Source organism: Crocuta crocuta, unplaced genomic scaffold, assembly GCF_008692635.1.
Source record: "Crocuta crocuta isolate KB4526 unplaced genomic scaffold, BGI_CrCroc_1.0 scaffold149, whole genome shotgun sequence".
In the NCBI taxonomy this organism is placed as follows: domain Eukaryota; kingdom Metazoa; phylum Chordata; class Mammalia; order Carnivora; family Hyaenidae; genus Crocuta; species Crocuta crocuta.
The window spans coordinates 6,035,080-6,055,689 of NW_027551561.1; the positions used below are offsets into that span (position 1 = coordinate 6,035,080).

The 20,610-nt window shown below is 37.7% G+C and overlaps 1 protein-coding gene across 1 annotated transcript in view; it reads left to right on the forward strand.

Moving 5' to 3' along the window:
• Positions 1-20,610, forward strand: part of NF1 (neurofibromin 1) — a 200,939-nt gene that overhangs the window by 36,116 nt on the left and 144,213 nt on the right. Inside the window, 6 exon segments of the mRNA XM_077749858.1 lie at positions 54-176; positions 375-449; positions 5,646-5,777; positions 10,954-11,088; positions 14,917-15,030; positions 19,781-19,860. Coding sequence (XP_077605984.1) covers positions 54-176; positions 375-449; positions 5,646-5,777; positions 10,954-11,088; positions 14,917-15,030; positions 19,781-19,860 — 659 coding nt within the window.

A 20,610-nucleotide genomic window follows, 5' to 3' on the forward strand; every position in this document is an offset into this window, starting at 1 on the left:
AAAATACCGCATGACTGTTTAAAGGCTTCTGTTTTCTCTCGGGATTTTTATAGAACCTGCTTTTTAATCCAAGTAAGCCATTCTCAAGAGGCAGTCAGCCCGCAGATGTGGATCTCATGATTGACTGCCTTGTTTCTTGCTTTCGTATAAGTCCTCACAACAACCAACACTTTAAGGTGAGAGCATTGGTTTTTATCCAGTTACATATACTGAGGCTGCTGATTTCCCAGTATTTTATGTTAATATTAATTTCTAAGACCTAAGAATGTATTCCTTTTTTAAAAAACTTTTTTCTGTTTCTTTTATTCTCATTTGTGCTACAGAATATTTTCTCTTAGAAATAATATATGATTTTTTTTTCTTTTCCCCTGTAGATCTGCCTGGCTCAGAATTCCCCTTCTACATTTCACTACGTGCTGGTAAATTCACTCCATCGAATCATCACCAATGTAAGTCCAAAAGGTATTGCTAAGTTACTTAAAATTTTTTTTCTTCCTTTCTTTATTTCTTTATAAGAAAGACATTCTTGGTTTACCAAAGATTTTGAACTTAGATGTGTGGTAGAGGAAGATTCCTCACAGGAGATTATATCTAGTAACTGATATACAATTGTATTTTTCATATTCAATTTCATATTCAATTTGACCTTCCCTTATTGAGGAAGATGGAGTTAATAGGATCCTTTGGAAAGATTAAACCTGAAATATTTTAGTTGCATCAAAAGCCCTTGAGAACAGTGCCATTGAGAATATAATTGAACATTTTCATCCCCAAATTCTTTTTTTAAAGTTTATTTATTTACTTTGGGGGACGGAGGGGCAGAGAGAGCTGGAAGAGAATCCCAAGCAGGTTCCGCTCCACCAGCACAGAGCCTGATGTGGGGCCCCATCCCACAAACCATGAGACCATGAGAGCCGAAACCAAGATTTGGATGCTCAACCGACCAAGCCACCCAGGCACCCCACATCCCCAAACTCTTTACATATTATTTTAATATTCCTAGCCTTTCCCCAGCATTTGATACATTCTGACTTGTCACCTTACCATTTAAGTTAAAAGCAGTAACTATTTATGTTGTAGGGCAGTATGGTACATTTAGAAAATGGTGAAATCATATTTGATTGTACTTTTTAGTCTTCCTTAAATAAATGAAATATTAACGCACTTAAATAGAGGTGTTGATATGATACAAAAACATAACAGACAAAATAAGCAAGCTCATTAAGAGGTACTTGTGAAACTTTGGACTCTGATGTGAGTACATTAAGTAGAAAGATAATGAAACCTTATCAGATTTGGACCATGAAGTTAAGAAAGTAACACTTTGAAGGTCATTTGGACCATGGTCATTTGGACCGTGACTATGAAAGCAATACTTTGAAGGTTCTCAAGTGTTATTTACCATAGCTCTACTTTTACCCATTTATGGATAATCATAGTTATGTGTACATTGGCCCCAGTTTTCTTTTTCTCCCTCAAAAAGAGCTTTCATCGTTGATAACTCAGATATATTTGTCCTCATTATAAGCAAATTCCATTTTAAGAGTGTGTTGCTGATGAATTAAAAGTTCTTCCCCACATTCATTTGCCTTGGATGCATTGAGTTAAAATGGACGCCCATTTTCTTTTCTGTTACCCATTCCTGCAGGGGACGAATAACTTAATAAAGTGATCTGGTGACACATTTAGTTTTTCTCCATGGGGTGCTATTAGCATTTCAGGTGGGGCACTTCTTAGCTATGCAGGACCGTCTTGTGTCAGGTGTCAGGACACCTGGTATCCCTCATCCTCATGTCATTAAATACCATTCGGGCCATTTCCCTCCTCCCCGCCCCGCCCAGACATTATGAACAACTGAAATGCCTTGAGGGAATGATACGTTCCTCACTTGAGTATCATTGGGTTCAATTATAGGTATAAATAACATGAAATGTTATTTATCCCAAAAGGGAAAGTTTAATGAATCTGGTTGCAGATAAGGTATGTTTGCGTTAAAAACTTAAAAAATTTTTACTTTACTTTTGCCAGGGTAATTAGGCAAGACATTGTATCCTCAGTGTTTACTTTCAAGGTCATTTAAGAAAAAGATGATCTCCCCCCCCCCCAGGTTTATGCATAATGCAGAACTAAAATAATATTATTTTTCTCCTTTGAATTATAATGCTAAAAGCATTCCATTTATTAGAGTGGATGGTTTTACTTAAATGCTTAAGACTTGTATTTAATAAACCCAAGTATATACTTTTTTGATTCTTTGTGGCTAGTTACTTTAATTGTGAAATATTTTTGTCTACAATTGAATATATAGAGCACTTTCAAGCATGGACTTGGCACTGCTGTAAGTGGCCGGGCTGCTCCTGTGTGGGTTTAAAGCATGCCTGGAGTGGTACCTCGTGCATGCCTCCGTGTCCATGGTCAAGTGGTCGTGTGTCCTTCTGTCCTCCGCCGAGTACTGCGTGTGTGAGGGTGCGGTGTGTCTGTGTCAGAGGTCACGTCTGTATGAAATGAAAACCCTGTGTTGACTACTTTTTAAAATACTCAGTGTCAGTGACCTTGACCGAGTAACTTGCCAAAAGCATACATTTGAGAGTCTAGAAATTATCTCTTAAAGGTATGCTTGAGATAATGGTACTTTATCATATTATAGGATGTTTGATAAATTGTTTCTTGTTAGGGTTAGTTTTTTTTTTTCCTTCCTGTGGTTTGAGGCTAATAGATACTGAATCTGAAGTACTTTCTGACTGAAAAGGACTGTTTATAAAGTAAAAATGCAAATTTATGGAATTGGCTATTACAGAGTCTCACTGAAGACAGATCTGGAAATCACATGAAGTTTTTCTTAGATATTTGGACTCCTAATCTTAAATTTACTCGTAGTAGAAAATTTCCTTTTCAATGATTCTTGGTTCAATGCACCTCGTAAGTTCTTTCCTTCCATGGTTCGGTAGCCAGGCTCACAGATCTTGTTTCTTGTTACCACATTCTCAAGTAAGAGTTTTACTGACATGTTTGTGAGGGCTTATGCAGAAGTGGTAATGGTCTGCAGTTTTCTTTGCCTTCTGTGAAACATACTCATACTCAGTTTACAAGTACAGTGTTTAGATCTAAATATTCTACTGTTTCTTCTTAAGAAATCTGAAGGTCTGTTCACTATTTGAATTTTGTGATACTATAAACATTTGTCAGCTTCAAAGACAGTACTTCTAGGACAGTCCCTTTTTTATTATGACATGCTATAAAAGATGAATTATAGTTATAAGATCTATGTTATGTACTTAATCTTTATTGGCTTCCTGTAGGTTAAGTTAGGTATGTTGTTGTAATGGGGAAATTACAGAAACAGTGATACACAGATGACCCAGACATCATACCATCAGCGGAACGTGCTGTGGCTAGTATGGTACTTCGTATTCACTGTTTTGTCCCTTATGGGGACAAAAGTTCTCGCGTCCTGAGAATGACATGACCTCTTCCTACCAACAGGCTGGATAAGTGCTCACCAACACATTTGAAAATTTCCTTAAGCAGTCTCTTGATGAATTGTCATACGTTGCTCATACTTTGTACTTGTAAAAGGATTGCCATTTGTTTGGCAATAAGTGTAGTGTTTTCAAGGGGAGAAAAAGGAATGTTTCCTTTGGTTGATGAGTTTCAGAAGGGACACATTTAGTAACTGCTTCAAATACTATAATTTTTACCAACTACATGATGTCTAGTTTTTAGTACATAATTTATTGGAAGGTGCATCTTTAACTTTTACACTAAAATGAATGAATTTTTGTATTATGAAAAAATGCAGTTATGAAAATCACTAAATCTTAAGTGAAAATCATAGGATGCACCTGGTACCATGGTTCAATTTCAACAGCTATCAAAATAACGTAGTAGTTTGGATCCGGTGTTAAATGGGATGCATATCTCTTTAGTTAGTTTCTGACAGGATATTATGAGGTCAGGAGAATTAGTAGGACCTTTATCTCATTCCATTTTGTGATTATTCAGCCTCTGTTGCTTTATGTTGATCAATACAGACTGTATAAATTAGTAAATATATGGAGATAAAGCTGTGTTGACTGCTTGGGCAAGTCAACCGACTGAATTGACCAGAGTTTAAAGAATCCATTATATAACCAAACTAAAATTTGATCATTTGTTAGAAATTAGCTTACGTAGAGTAAGAGTTGAGGGAATAGCAGTAACAACCATACTTTCCAAAGAGAGTAGTGTTTCTTCCCTCACAGCTTTGGGGTCCCTTCCTAAATAGAGTCCGGTATTCAAATTGTGTATCATAAGTTGATTGTATAATTTGCTATTCAGTAAATAGAGTTTGTCATCCATAGTTTTAGGTTAAAGTAATATAACTTGACGCTGCCTAAGATGTTCTGACAATTACGGGTGAAGAAATTAAAAGTTGAGAATTTAAAGAGCTTAGTTTTGAATAAGAAGGACCTTGGGGGATTAGGATATGAAGTTCCTCAATCCTCCGCCTGTGTTAGCTCAGTCATTCTCTCACGTATCTCCTCTGCCGTGGGAGTGTCAGAAACCGGAAGCCTGTGTGTTAACCCATGTGTTCAGTGCTCCCATGCCTTGCATAATCTCCATATACAGTGAAAATTCAGTTTTGTCTTGACCAATAGATTTTATAGTTTTATTCATTTTCATAATACAGTAATTTTGTTAAAGTTTCTTAATTTGAGAGAGGGAGCATGCACAGGAGGGGTAGAGAAAGAGAGAGAGAGACAAAGGGAAAAAGAAAGAATCCCAAGCAGGCTTCACACTGTCAGTGCGAGGAGCTGGAGACAGGGCTCAAACTCAGGAACCCGTGATATGATGACCTGAGCTGCAATCAAGAATTGGATGCTTAACTGACTGAGCCACCCTGGTGTCCCCATAATATAGTAATTACTTTTAAAGTTAAATTAGGCACTATTCAAATAAAATAGGCACTAGAAACTAGAATCAGAGCTAAATGGGTGAAACTGACATAGTTAAATATTTACGTAAAATAATTACCTCTAAACAATATTTAGCTATGAGCAGTTTGTCCTTGTGGTAATCATTAGTCTTTTCATGTATTGTACCATCATTGCATATCAATTTAAGATTATAGGTTTACTAATAGCTTTATCTCATTTACTAATTTTATGTTGTACTTATTGTTGTTTGTAGGCATATAAGTGATGGTTTGCTGCATATTCCCTCAACATTGTGTTGAACCACTAATCCTTTTTAAAACTTTGATAGTAGCATTCTTATGTGGGAAAATATATACTATGAATGCACATGTTTCTGAAATGTGTAAAAGTTAAACTTTAAAAACAAAGATTGGCTACAGAATTAGCTTTCTAAAGACTCTTTGTTTCTCAGATTCATTGGCTTCTGAGTGAGAAAAGATAGTCTCCTATGCCCGTGCACATGAAATGGCAATTCGTCTCATGTTCATTATTATATTTTAAAGTACATGTATGGTTCAGTGTTTGAATTCAAGATATTATTTGAAGACTTTGGAAATCATGATCTGTGTTTGCATGGTCTTAGAAACATTTTCATGGAAGGATAAAACATAAGGACCACAGTGTTAACCAGAGCATATAACTCATGCAAATTTGTACTTTTCTTCTCTTATGGTCTCTGTTTTTCTCTAGTCTGCGTTGGATTGGTGGCCTAAGATTGATGCTGTGTACTGTCACTCAGTCGAGCTTCGAAACATGTTTGGTGAAACGCTTCATAAAGCGGTGCAGGGCTGTGGAGCCCACCCGGCAATACGAATGGCCCCGGTAAGGCAAAGCATGACTTCGGAAGTCTGCCATCTTCCTGTTCCATTTTCAGTGTCTCCATCCTAGTCCTGCTCTTTGGGTGATTTTAGAAAATCAAATGAGTCCCTACTTTTCTGTAAGTGTCGCGGGCTGTCGTATACAATGGTGTTTGTTTTTCACTATTTCAGCGAGTTAAACTTATTTTCCTTAGAGAAATTTTTTCACAGAATGCTGTTAAACTCTTAATGTCTCTTTCTTTCTTGTTTTTTTTTCCCCTTTTTTTTTGGTTTCTTTTTTCCTGCGACTTTTCCTCATGAATCAAAGTATTTTGGTTTGCTCTTTATCTTTGGGGATGAGGAAAGGCCCCTGACTCCTGGGGTAGAGTGAATGTTTCTACTAACGCACTGTTTTTGCCCGTCGGATGCTGAACATGGCGCATAGGAAGTTAGAAATAAAATCAAACGTTTTATTTAAAATAAAAATATTGCAGGGGCGCCTGGGTGGCTTAGTCGGTTGAGCGTCCGACTTTCGCTTAGGTCATGATCTCGCGGTTCATGGGTTCGAGCCCCGCGTCGGGCTCTGTGCTGACTGCCAGCTCAGAGCCTGGAGCCTATTTCGGAGTCTGTGTCTCCCTCTCTCTCTGACCCTCCCCTGCTCACGCTGTCTCTCTCTCTCTCTCCTAGAAATAAATAAAAATATTAAAAAAATAAATAAATAAAATAAAGTAAAATAAAATAAAAATATTGCAGGTTTCAGCAAATGTGCTTTCTGTGTTTGAAAACGATAGGCACTTTGATATTGAAGTCCGTGTTTAAACTTCATAAAAAGAGCCTTTTCAGTGAGGTATTCCCACAGATGAGTACTCTTAAATGGAATTTTGAGACTCATGTGGGGCCAGTTAAGCAGTTACAGGATCCTAGAAATCACTTCTTGGTATTTATGTATCGCAAGAGAATTCTACGTGGCAACTCTTGACATTGATTGGTGGTGGTTTGTCTTCTGCTTCTTATTTTCTGTTCTTTTAAAAAAAATTTTCTAATGTTTTATTTATTTTTGAGAGAGAGAGAGAAACAGCATAAGCAGGGGAGGGTCAGAGAGAGAGGGAGACACAGAATTTGAAGCAGGCTCCAGGTTCTGAGCTAGCTGTCAGCACAGAGCCCAACGCGTGGCCCAAACCCACGATTATGACCTGAGCCGAAGTCATACGCCTAACCAACTGAACCACCTAGGTGCCCCTTATTTTCTCTTTTTATTGGCTGCTGTCACTCACATGATCAGATGCCGACCAGTCACTGTTTTACATGGCAGTGGGCTTCTGTGGTTGTAAGTATGACCCACAGAACTACCTGTAACTTCCGTAACTACCTCAGAAAAGTCATTGGTTTCTTTTTGACTTCTCTGTGTATAGTTACTATTATAGTCATGTCATATCATTTCCAGTGAAAATGTAACATGTTTTTACCTATTTTTTTCCTAGTAAATTCACCATTTCACTTATAATTTAAACAGCTTCCTCCCTGCATGCTTTTCTTTTCCCAAGTTTCCTTGGTCAGTAAATTATTTTGGTTCACTCTTACCAGTAGTCGGTAGTTGTTTCTGAGGATTATTTATCTCAGATGTTCAAATAGAGAAGTTTGCTGTACCGAATGCTTTGGGATTTTTTTAGTCTAAAAAATTACAGCCAAAGAGCATGGCAATTATGTTTTGTTCAATAAGATAAATAAAATACAAAGCTATTTTTTAGTTGCCTTTTTGTGATGCCAAGTCCTTCATTTTTTTAAAAATTGAAAATTTCAATCTCAGTTAATTGGAGGTAAACATAAAATAATAGTTACTTAAGTATATGGTAACTATATGTATTATATAACTAAACATTTTAAAAGTCATCTTAGAAAATGACTTAAAATAATTGTTTAAAAATTAATTCATTTTAGGTATACTAAATAGAACTTTGACTTTTTAAGTTTTCTGTTTGGGCAGAAAATTAATGGCCTTCAATAGTAGAAACTGGTAGAAAGTTAATACTCACTTCCACTTTAACCTCGGTATCCACTTTACCAGCCACCTGCAATTTAACTTGCTGTGCGTGAGAACCAAAAGGAAACGAAACGAAATTAGCGCTTTGAACAAAGACAAAATTTGATTGGTAGTCTGAAAATGTTCCCTACATTTAGAAGTTATTTTTCATCTTAGCCTTGCTTATGAACTGACTCTAGGGACAACATGCTATAGTGCTGAAAGCTATTTCATAAAAACCACAGCTAGACTTCTTTTGGTCCAAGGACTCCTATGATAAGAATTGAGCTTTTATTTCCTTTATTCTCTGAAAGTGTCATTATATATTTGACTTGTGAAATCATTCTCAGGCTGTTTATTTTCATATATTTATATACGTGTGAGATTGCGTTTGTGTGTACGTATGTGTATAAATATGCATACACAGCTTCATATGCCTATGAAATTACACATAGTGGCCGAAGGAGAGCTTTCTGTCTGATATTCTTTTTAAAAAAAAAATTTTTTTTTAATGTTTTATTTATTTCTAGGAGAGAGCGAGCGTGAGCAGGGGAGGGTCAGAGAGAGAGGGAGTCACAGACTGAAACAGGCTCCAGGCTCTGAGCTGACAGTCAGCACAGAGCCCGACGCGGGGCTCGAACCCACGAACCGCAAGATCATGACCTAAGCGAAAGTCGGACGCTTAACCGTCTAAGCCACCCAGGCGCCCCTCTGTCTGATATTCTTACCAGGAAAGATAATTAACAAATTTAACCTGAAATAATTTTTGAGAATGATAAAATTGTATTATTGAGATGATCTTTAAGGTGAATCATTTCCCTTTTAAGCCTGGAGAGTGAAGAGTCAGGCAGTAAGTGGGGAGATTCTGAGCCCCCCCCACAAGCTGCCAGTGTTTAACAGGGAGAAACTTTCCCTCACAGAGACACCCTCTTGTAGCTCTTGCTTGGACACTTCTAACGAAGAGCTCGCTGCAGGTGGCCCTCAAGTCCGGAAACCCAGGAAAATTTGTAAGAAGTGGTTTAAATATGTGACACCAGGCTTTCTCAACCTTGGCACCGTTGACATCTTGGAGTGGGGAAGGAGGCGGTTGTAGGGCACTCCCCTGTGTTCTGTGGGGTGTTAGCGGCGTTTCTGGCCTCTACCCACTACGCGCCAGGAGCACCACCATGCTGGTTATGAAAACCAAAAGTGCCTCTAGACATTTCCAGTTATCCCCCGGGAGACAACACTGCCCCCAGCTGAGAACCGCTGTGTTAACGTGGTATGTTCAGTGGGTTGCCCTCATTTACTTTGCCTCAGATGTCGTGTCTGATTCTTCCATAGGACAGCACTGCAGATATTTCAGTAAAGTTACCCTGTACTCCTAAGGTTTCTTTCTTATTATATGATTTTAGCATTGGGAGGGGTTTTATTATTTCAGCTTTCTTTAAAAGCTTGTGGTGTGTGTGTGTATACTGTTTGATCTTTTTTACAGCTGAGGAAACTGAGGCACATATAATGTTTAATGGATGATAGGTAGTCACGTGATTAGGGACTAGTTCTTTCCAGTGCCCGTCCAGGTCGTTAGCTGTCTTCCCTCACTAATGCAGGAGTTTGATCAAAGCGGGAGCCCCGTCTGGCTTGTCCAGCACTGGGTCCCTGGCGCCCTGGCACGGAGTAGGCAGTTGGTATAGATGTGGTGAATGAGTGACTTCATTTCTTTCCTGATTTGCTTTTAAACCCCTCCTTTTCCGCGGCTCTTCTGGAAAGGATTCAACCTAAGACCTTTTTTTTTTTTTTTTTTAATTAAAATGACATACTAAGATCTGATTTTAGCATTCCAGATGTGGTATAATTGAAGAATGTCATTAACCTGTGTCTGTGTACCATGTTTCTGCTAGTAACATAGTCTAAGATTACATTATTTTCCTAGATTGAGCTCTTTGTCGTTTAAACCCTTTAGCCTTAACCTATGAACACTGGGCCATAGCTTCTCCATTTTATACTTTGGTAATCTTTTAAAAGTTTGAAATATTTCTTAACACTAATCATTTACGGTTTTAAAACTAGGGTAGCCCATTAATAATAGATGTATGAGTTTTCACAAATATGTGTAATTTCTGCGCATTTTGCTTCTAGAGGAGATATGGTCTTACCTGCCTGTAATTTAGTCATAGTCTTAAATAAATTAACAAATAGCAAATAACTTTGGGCCCTTAATAGACAGCTGCATATTCTGATTAATGAATTTATTCCTGCGCACAACTGCTTCTCTTCTTTGGCCAAAGTGCGTGTACCGACTTGCATTCTTACTATTATCTGCAGCATGGAAGGTTAATCAATAAATTAATGAATGGACAGTTGGGGTTTTTTTTTTACATTTCTAGTTAAGAAATGTATTTTTTTTTCAGTATGCTATTCCTCATTTTATATAACCTCCTGATGGTCATTAAGTAAAAGGTATTTGAATTGAAAACTTTAACCTTTTCAAGCCAGTGCTGGAACAAAATTTATATGCTGATTCCTGAGCTGAAGAGATGATGTAATTAAACTACTATTTACTGTTTGAAAACGATTGCTGAATAAGAGATAATTATTGTATCTGCTCATTGTTCTCTGACCTGTGTTCCTGGGCAGTGGTTGTGTCAGGGAAGAGCAGCGGCACTTAGTTACATCTTAGTAAATAGTTGTGCACTGAAAGTTGTTCACTTTGATCTAAGGTGTTAACGTGACTTAGAATGAAAGAAAGAAGAGAGTTCAATGGGAACAAACGGTAAAAACAGATTAAATAAATACATTTGAGGAGATATTTGCCATGGGATTGTAAATATACAAGCAAACAGTATTTTTGAGCTTTGCTGTTTGCTTTCTATATTGATATTCTTGAGCGCCCGTGTGGATGTTAGGTGGTTGTGGCTCTCCTCAGAGGGGAGGGGGCAGAGGCCCGTCAGTGGCCTCGGGCATCTTACGCTCAGGCATGGAGAATGCATGTGTTACAGGTGTGCTTCTCCGCTTTTTACCTTCACCTTATACTTACTCAGATGTTTCTAGTCTTACCACACATAACATCTGTGGTATAAAATGTCTGCTTTTTCAAAGTTTTTTAATAATTGATTTGTGTTTTAAAGGTTAGGTAGCTGTTTTCATTAACCTGATGTCTGATTCTTACAAGGTGATGACATGTTTTCATTTTTATTTTTAGAGTCTTACGTTTAAAGAAAAAGTAACAAGCCTTAAATTTAAAGAAAAACCTACAGACGTGGAGACAAGAAGCTATAAGTATCTTCTCCTGTCCATGGTGAAACTCATTCATGCGGATCCAAAGCTCTTGCTTTGTGTGAGTATTTTATATGAGAGGCCTTGAAATGACTACAATAGCTTGATTTGGTTTAAATGAGATACCAGGACCTTGGAGAGAATTATTAGCTAAATAACACTCACTGATCCTTTCTGGTCATGCTTGAAACCCAAGACATCTTTAAGAAAACTAATTTACACAGAGAGAAGTTATACTTTTCTGATACCAATATAATTAGATCAGATTTCATACCTTCTTTCTTACTTTTCCGTATCATTAAGATGTTTTTGTGAGATCTTCTTTCTTTACCCTGTTACCAGGTTTGTATTACTTAGACATCCTGGGGTGGGGGTGGAGGTCATGGAGCTGCCATAAGTCCTAGTGCTTTCTCATGCTCATGGTTGGGTTTTAAATCTCCAGTGGCTGTTGCCAAACCCTTTAGGTTTTTTTTTTATTTCCCTTCTTTCCTGTCATCAACCTATTATCACTGGCTTTGCCTGGAAATACTGTACTGGAAGGAGAAGGGGATGAAAATGGGTATGGTTAGCACTTAATTATTATCAAAGCTGCTCTTGCAGCCTCAGATGGCATTAGAGTCCTGAGGGCAATCCTCTGGTCCACAGAATAGCGGGGGACTAACAGATGTAAGTGAGTGATAGTTACGTGAAGGGGTTAAAAGCATGGGCTCTGGACACAGACAGAGTTATGTGATTTGGGTGACTTCATCTCTCTTAGTTTTCTCATCATGATGATAATAGTATCAATCTCAGATTGTTAAGCTTGAGATAGCACACTCATGCTTTTAGGAATAATGTTTAATAAATGCATAATAAGCACTAAATGGTAACTATTATTACTATTAATAAAATGCAGGTGACATTAATATAAATGTTGTCAGTGTCCCAAATATTGGCAGTTATGTATTGTGAAGGACATAGGATAATGTGTTTAACCTTTGTTGAAGTTTCTCCAGTCTCTGGAGAGAGGCACCCAGAAAAATTTCTTACTGCTTTGTTTTGCAATAGGTTTTGTAAGTGCTAAGGTGCTTTCAAATGACTGTATATAGGGGCTCATAATTTGATGTCCATATTTTCAAGAGTTCGATGAACCCCTTCAATTAAAAAAAATGTGTACATGAGTGTTTTTTCTACAGCAAAACATGAGGGGAGAGAGACACACAGAGAATGTCTAAAGGGATTAATAACGCCAAAGGAAGGCTTGTGATATTTTGAACTCTTTGAGAAGCCCATCCAAATTTGGGAGTCCAGTAGAATAAATTGTTAGAATTAGGCATGGAAAGTTTCATAAAATCTTTTTTTTAATGCTTACTTTTGAGAGAGAGAGAGAGAGAGAGAGACAAGACAGATAGACAGAGCGTGAGCAGGGGAGGGGCAGAGAGAAAGGGAGACACAGAATCCCAAGCAGGCTCTAGGCTCTGAGACATCAGCGAAAGTTTTATAAAATCTTATCTGTGAGACTGTAAGAGTTATCAGATCCCCTTTCTCCTCATGTCTTGGTGGCACATGACATATACTGTGGTAATATTTCATCATACATTTCATAGAGTACCAGCTCTCTGCATGCTACCCCTCAGGGCAAAGACTGCACCACAGTCCCTGGTGCCTTCAGTGGTAAGTGTTCCATTATTCAAAGAACAAGAACTTGCTCTTTTCCGTGGTTGAAATTCAGCACTCAGAGAAGCCATTTAAAGTTGAAATTATTTTCTTTGCTGCCATCTAGTGGTTAAGCAACTTTTCTCAGCATAACCAAAGGTAAGTTAAAGTAGTGAGTCACTGTAAATACTTAATTATTTTCTATTTACATGAAAAACCATAAATCTTAGTAAAAAGGAGAAATGTGGGAGTAACTTAAATGATGTCAATCATGCTATTTTTAAAGTAACACGATTTTAATATCTTCCATCTCTGCCATCTCTAATCCGTATTATTCTCGTGTGGCCAAGCCTCCTATTGTCCAGCTAACACCCTTTCCTACCTCCCTCTGAACATTTCTCTGCACTAAAGTATGGTGCTCTCTTTAAAAAGCAAATCGTATCATGCCTTTTATCCAGCTTCAAACGTGTTAGTTGAAATTGCTCTTGGAATAAAGACCAACACTCCAAAGAGACCTACAGGGGCATGCAAAGTCTGACTCTCCCTACCACTTCCGCCACATCTAGCATTACCTTGTTCACTGTAGTCAGGACGGTCTTTCATCTCATCTTCCCTCACTCCTTCATACCTGCCCCTGCTGCTCCTTCTGCTTTTGAGGTGCTTCTCTTTCCTCTTTACATAGTAATTCCTGCTAATTTTGAGCTGAGATCACTGCCGTGGGAAGCCCTCCTGAATTGTGCCACATTCCTCCATCAGGATGCCCACAGCAACGTGCTCCTTCATAGTTCTTGTCTCATTTGCAGTTTAACAGTTGTTGGTCTGGTTATTTTATTGATGTTTGTCTTTCCCACCAGATTACATGTTCCAAGAGGGTAGGAAACACTTTTAAAAAAATGTTTATTTAATTTTTTTTTTTTTTTAATTATTTCTGAGAGACAGAGAGAGCAACTGAGCAGGGGAGGGTCAGAGAGAGAGAGAGAGACACACAGAATCTGAAACAGGCTCCAGGCTCTTAGCTAGCTGTCAGCACAGAGCCCGACTCGGGGCTAGAACCCACGAATGGTGAGATCATGACCTGAGCTGAAGTTGGACGCTTAACCAACTGAGCCACCCAGGCGCCTCATAAAATGTTTATTTATTTATTTTGAGAGAGAATGTGTATGTGTGCACAGGAGAGGGGCAGAGACAGAGAAGAAAAGAGGATCCCAAGCAGGCTCCACACTTAGTGCAGAGCCTGGTAAGGGGCTCAATCTCACAAACCATGAAATCATGACCTGAACTGAAATCAGGAATCAGATGCTTCACCAGCTGAGCCACCCGGGTGCCCCAGACACACATCTCTTCAACTTGCCATGTGTTTGGTGTTCAGTAAAGGTTATTGAGTTATTTGTGAATGAACACAAATTTTATAAAGTAGGCTAACAGTTGTGAATTAGGGATGCTGTGGGATGAGCGCTGACCCTAATCATTATGACGGGAAAGAAGCTATAGTCAGCAATATAAAATCAGGGCACAGGTTTCATTGGTCTCACTTAAATGAACCATATATTGGTGAAGTGCAAATAGATGCAGCCAAGCTACAGGAAACATTTTAGTCTCTTAAAGTAGATATATATCCTTCTGATGTGCTTTGCTTAGTACCCCATGTTTTTCCACAGTGAAAAAGACTCCAGTGCGGGTATCTGGAAGTGTGAATTCCAGCCTTGGATGGCTTAGGGCAGGCCCTTTATACTAGACAAGACCTGTTCTTTTGCCTTTGATCACAGTTATTTGTAAGATCAAAACCAGTAAGCTCCAAACCAGAGGTGTATTATTTAGCCGGTGTAGTGTAGGTGAAAAAAATTACCTGCTCCTTAGATTGGTCTAATTTCTTAATTAAAAAGCTAATACGTAATTTGTGTTTTCTTTTCATTAGAATTTTCTCTGGACATTATTTGCATAAAGGAACAGTATGGCTGTAGATTAAGCACATCCTTAACGAAAGCAGTTCTGACTTTTAAAGAATTCCGTTGTGGTTAATGAGATATATACATACCATGAAATTCACTATTTTAAAGTGTATAATTCACTGGTTTTAGTATATTTACAAGACTGTGAGGCATCACCACTGTCTAATTCTAGAACATTTTTTGTAACCCTTAACAGAAGCTTAGCGTACCCATCACCACTCACTTTCCGTTCCCTTCTCTCTCTGGCTCCTGTTAGGTGACAGATCTGTTTTTTTAACTGAAGCTTGCTTTTTTCCCCCTTGCAGAACCCCAGGAAGCAGGGGCCTGAGACCCAGGGCAGCACAGCGGAGTTAATTACAGGGCTTGTGCAGCTGGTCCCTCAGTCACACATGCCCGAGATCGCTCAGGAGGCAATGGAGGTGAGGGGACGTGGGTTCTGGGCTCGTGAACGGAAGCTCATACATATGGACATTCTTCATGTTCCTCTGGTGTGTGGTTTCTGTGAGCGATCGATGTCATTCCTGGATGTCTGTCAGAGAGAGACGGCATTTCCAGAAGTGGTGCGTTTGCATCTGTGTGCTGTTTTATGAACTCCGGAGAAGGAAGAGGTTTACCTGCTTTATGTCTCATGTAGTAATGATGCTGTGCAAATTCTTACACTTAATTTTAAAAACCTCACATTTCTCTAGTTTCAGTTGACCTTTTGGAAGTTTTAAAAAACATGTATTGCATTTTAAATTTACATCTAATTCACATACCATAAAGTTTACTGTTTTCAAGTGTGCCATTCAGCGCTTTCCAGTATATTCACAAGGTGGTACAGCCATCGCCACTGTCTAACCCTGAAACGTTTTCGTCACTCCAGAATGAAACCCTGCCACGTGCATTCTCTGTTACCCCGGCCACCGGCCACCACTTACCTCTTTTCTGTCTTCATAGATTTGCTTATTCTAGCCCTTTCATAGAGATAGAATCATGGAATATGTGGCTTTTTGAGTCTGGCTTCTTTCGTGTAACATGTTTTCAGGGTTCATCCATAGTATAATCTGTGTCAGTACTTCATTCGTTTTAGTCGCCAAATAATATTCCAGTGCATGCACAGAGCGCCTTCTGTTTATTCGCCAGCTGACGGACATTTGGTATTGTTTCTGCTTTTTGGCTGTTATGAATAGTGCTGCTGTGAGCATTTGTGTAAAAGCTCTTTTGTGGATGTATGACCAGTGGAGCTGGTGGGTCCTGTGGTAACTATGTGTAACTTTTTGGGTGACCGGATGGTTTCCCAGAGCGACTGTCTCCTTTTTTACTCCCATTAGCAGTGTCTGGGGATTCTGTTTCGACATCCTTGCCAACACTTGTTATTTGCCTGTCTTTTGGATTCTAGTCCCCCTTGGGGATGTGAATAGAACTGACTTAAAAAAATTTTTTTTATATTGATTGCTAAATAATGGTTTTAATTTAAGTCAGTTTTATTGAGATACAATTTACGTATAATAAAATCATACAAGACTTAGAATATTTCTAGTTACCCTGGAAAGCTCTCCTTTGTCTTATGATCCCACTCCCTGTCCCAGAGACCACTGGTCTGATTTCTATCATAGATCAGTTTTGCCAGTTCGGGAAGTTCATATGAATGAAATCTTAGACTATATATTCCTTTTCATCTGGCCGTCTTTGACTCCCAAGGTCTTGAGATTCATCCACGATATTACATGTATTCCTTTTTTTTTTTATTTTTTAAGAAATTTTTTTATTGTTGATAGGTATTCCATTTGAGATTAAAACACTTCATTCACCTGTCAGTGGCCAGTTAGATGAAGCTATCCATCATTGAGAGCTATCTTGTGCATTTTGGTGTTCCCTTCCTTTCTTTCTCCTCTGAGGCCTCTCTCTGCTTCCCTAGTAACCATTGATCTGCTTTCTGTTATTATAGGTTAATATGCATCTTATATACATGGAATTATAAAGTATATACGCTTTTTGTCTATCTTCTTTAACCCTGCATAATTATCATAAATTCATCTGGGGTACTGCACGTATCAATAGTCCCTTAAAAAAAAAAACCACATGCATATTCCTTTTTATCGCTACATAGTATTCCATCACATGGCCATAGCATAATTTGTTTATTCATTTACTTGTTGATAGATATTTGTGTTATTTCTAGTTCTTGCCTATCACAAAGAAAACATCTGGAAACATGTATGTACAAATTTGTGTGCAGGTGTATGCTTTTATTTCTCTCTGGTGAATACCAAAGAGTATGAAAATGTTACTTTCTGGTCTTTATGAGAGACACAGCTTAAGTGTAAAGACATTGGCAGATCGATAGTCCAAGGATAGGGAACACAAACGTGAACTCAAGAAAACTGGAGTGACACAAGGAGCATTACTGGAGATAAAGTGGGACATCTCTTTATTACAAAGGTGTCCGGTCTATCCAGAAAATAAGTCTATATGAACCTAAAAACGAAGCTTCAAAATATATAAAAATACATGAAGTAAAAGTAGAGTTGGACAAATCCACTTATAGTGGGATGCTTGAGCAGAGTAGTACTCAAAATCTGATGGAATAAACAAGTCAAAAATAGTAAGATGGAAGACATGAACAACATAATTATCAGATATGAACTATTTGACACGCATTGAACATGACACTCAATAAATACACTTTCTTTTCAAGTACGCACGGAACAGTCCATATATCCTGAGCATGAAGTATAAGTTTCAACAAATTCTAAGTGGTTGAAATCATTCAGAACTTTTTTGTGACTACAGTGTAATTAAGTTAGAAATCAGTAATAAAAAGCTTTATGAAATATCAAATGACTCTGTTTTCATTCACACTCTGCTACCAGGAATGTAAATTAGGACAACTATCATTAAAATTTGTTTTGCAGTATCTACAAAGTAAACATATGATCTAGCAATTCTGTATGTTTACCAAAAGGCACATACAAAAACACTAATGGCAGCTTAGTTTGTAATAGCCACCCTCCCCCCCAAACTAGAAATACCTCAAATGTATCTACAGTAGAATAGATCATTTTGGTTATATTCATCCCATTGGTTACACCAATGATAAAAGAATGAGCTCCTATTGCTAAATGCAGAGGATGGATGAATCCGTGTCACAAACATAATGTTCAATGAGAACAGCCGAACACAAAAGGGAACGTACTGTATGATTCCCTTTATATAAATAACTGGCAAAAGTGATCTGGGGCAGTAGAAGTCAGAACAGTGGCTCCCTTTGTTAAGGACTAATGACTGAAGCAAACATGAAAAGGGCTTCCAGGCACTGACAGTGTTGATCTAGGTAATGGTTACATGGAGTATATACATTTGTAAAAATTCTTTGAGTATATGTATACTTAGGATATCCTGCTTTATTGTTTGTACTGTATGTTTTATTTTACCAAATATATTGTAGCATTCATCGCTTCACTCATCACTTATATTTGTGTACATTGCTGTTGAACCTATTAATTGGCCCACTCCTTGGCATACTTCTTGGAAGGCTGCTTGACGGTATTTGGCAGAAGGTGTGCAAATACCTAATTTTTGTCCAAATAATTCCATTCCTGTAATTTTTTTTATTCTCTGAATACGAAAGGAGGCAGATACACATACATACATGCTTATTACTGTGCTTTATAATAGGAGAATATTAGGAGAATTTCAGATGTTCACTAGTAAGAGAGCAGGTTAATATTCAATGACAGAATGGTATTTCAACTTGGCAAATTATCAAACATCCATTAAAACATGCCGATCACGCGGCAGTATGGAAACATATTGATGAAATGTCAGATGCGTATGCTGTGTTTACAGCTTTGTTAGAATATATGTAGGAAATAAAGTGGAAGGGAGCACAACAAGGAAAGCAGTCATATTAAGGCAGGGAAGAGGCTAACACAGTGTCTTTTGTTATGTTAAAAAGTACTTCTTCAAACAAAAATGTAGAGAATTTGCCACTTAAAGTGTTAGTAAACTATATTGTTTTTACACAGTAGTAACAATTGAAGGTTAATTTGTATGGTTTTTCCTTGGTATGAGAGGTATAAACTACATAATTTTTTGAAGATTCTCACAGTGAATTGAAGTTTTCATTATATATCTAAAGGTCATTACAGTAAAATAGGATAATATAGGTCTGGTCTTTATATAATGTGTGTTTTGGAATTATAAAGTCATCTAAGGTTAGACATTTATGTATCCTTTTCTAACAAGGCGGGTTTTCAGTGCGGATGTTAGCAGTTTATGCATTTGATTTGCTTTTAAGAGCAGAAGAAATCAGTTTTCATTATTTGTTCCAAACAGCATTTTATGGGAGTTTTATTAAAAGGCTTTAAAGGGGAGTAAAGAATCACCAAACCTACTGAGCAAGGGCTGAAGAATGCGCCAGATCTCAGCCGGGTGCCTCTGGGGGAAGCAACGTGGGATTGGCGTTGGGTGGGGGGGGAGCTGGTTCCATGGAAGAGTCTAGTTTTATACTTCATACTCCAGTGGCTTTCATTACTTCACAGTAGTGTTTTTATATATTAGTTGTATATTTTAAATGAGTTCTTTAATTCTTGCTGATGTTCTGTAAGCCAAATTCCAATTTCAGTCCTGTTGTCTCTTGGAATGCTTTAGAACGAATAACCTGCTATGAAATGTGAAGTCTATTTTGCTCTCCCCTCTCTCTTGTTCTTTGGAAACTAATTGATCTTTTCTGTTCCAAAAGAATTTGCGGCGAGCAAGATAACTCCTCCTTTATCTTTTGCCCTCAAAGTAAAATATCGCTGTGTGTATTAATTTTGGGGAGCTCTCCTTTCTTGGGGATTAATTTTTGGTTCCACTGAGTTCTTTGACACTTACTGAAAGGACTTAGTTTGTGTCTTAAAGCAGTTTTCATATGTATACATTGCTCCTCCGAATTCATCAGTCATTTAACTGTGTCCCTATATGCCATTTAAAGTGAGAGTGATAGAATAAAATGATTTTATTTTACATGTGTTATTCCCTAGAGATTTGGGTTCTCCAGAGTTTTTCTCTTTTGCCTTTTACTGTGTGTTGAGGCTGAAATTAAATAGCTCGATTTGTTAGCATTTGTAAAATAAATATTCCAGTGTCACATTTACCAAAAAAACTTTTGAGTAACTCTTTTCTCTCTTTTTAAAAATTCAGGCCCTGCTCGTTCTTCATCAGTTAGATAGCATTGATTTGTGGAATCCTGATGCTCCTGTGGAAACGTTTTGGGAAATTAGGTATGTACTTTTATTTTCTAGTTCAAGTTAAATTTTATTTTGCACTTCTTTTTTGTCTTTAGATACTAACTCTATAGTACTCGGTCAATTGTAAAACTGTATTTATGGAAGTTTTATCATCTTGTATTTTATTTGACTTGATTTATTAATTAGATTCTTGTTTTAACGGTAAGAATTATAGTCACAGCAATTTAGAAAGTAAGTTTTAAAAAATTGTACTACGTATTATTATCCAACCATAGGCACTGTTACTTGGTGTATTCCCTTAAGTTCCAGATTTCTATGTAGTTACAGTTGTGCTTTAAATTATTACAAATATGAGCTTAGAGTGTTAAAATTTTATAATGTCAATTATTTATTTCAGTTTTTAAAACTTATGATCTTTCATAAATTTTCCCTAATGCCAATGATTTTGATAAGTGAATTAATAATGAACATCTGTTTAGGGGCACCTGGGTGGCTTAGTCAGGTGAGCATCTGACTTCAGCTCAGGTCCTGATCGCACTGCTAGTGAGTTCGAGCCCCGTGTTTTGGGCTCAGTGCTGACAGCTCAGAGCCTGGAGCCTCCTTCAGATTCTCTGTGTCCCTCTGTCCCTGCCCCCCACCCTCCTGCCCATGTTCTCGCTCTCTCTCTCAAAAATAAATATTAAAAAAATAATAATGAACACCTGTTTAGAAGGTAAAAATATACACAGAATTTTATAATTTGTTTCCTAGGTTATATAAATTATTATCTGTTGAAGAGCACAA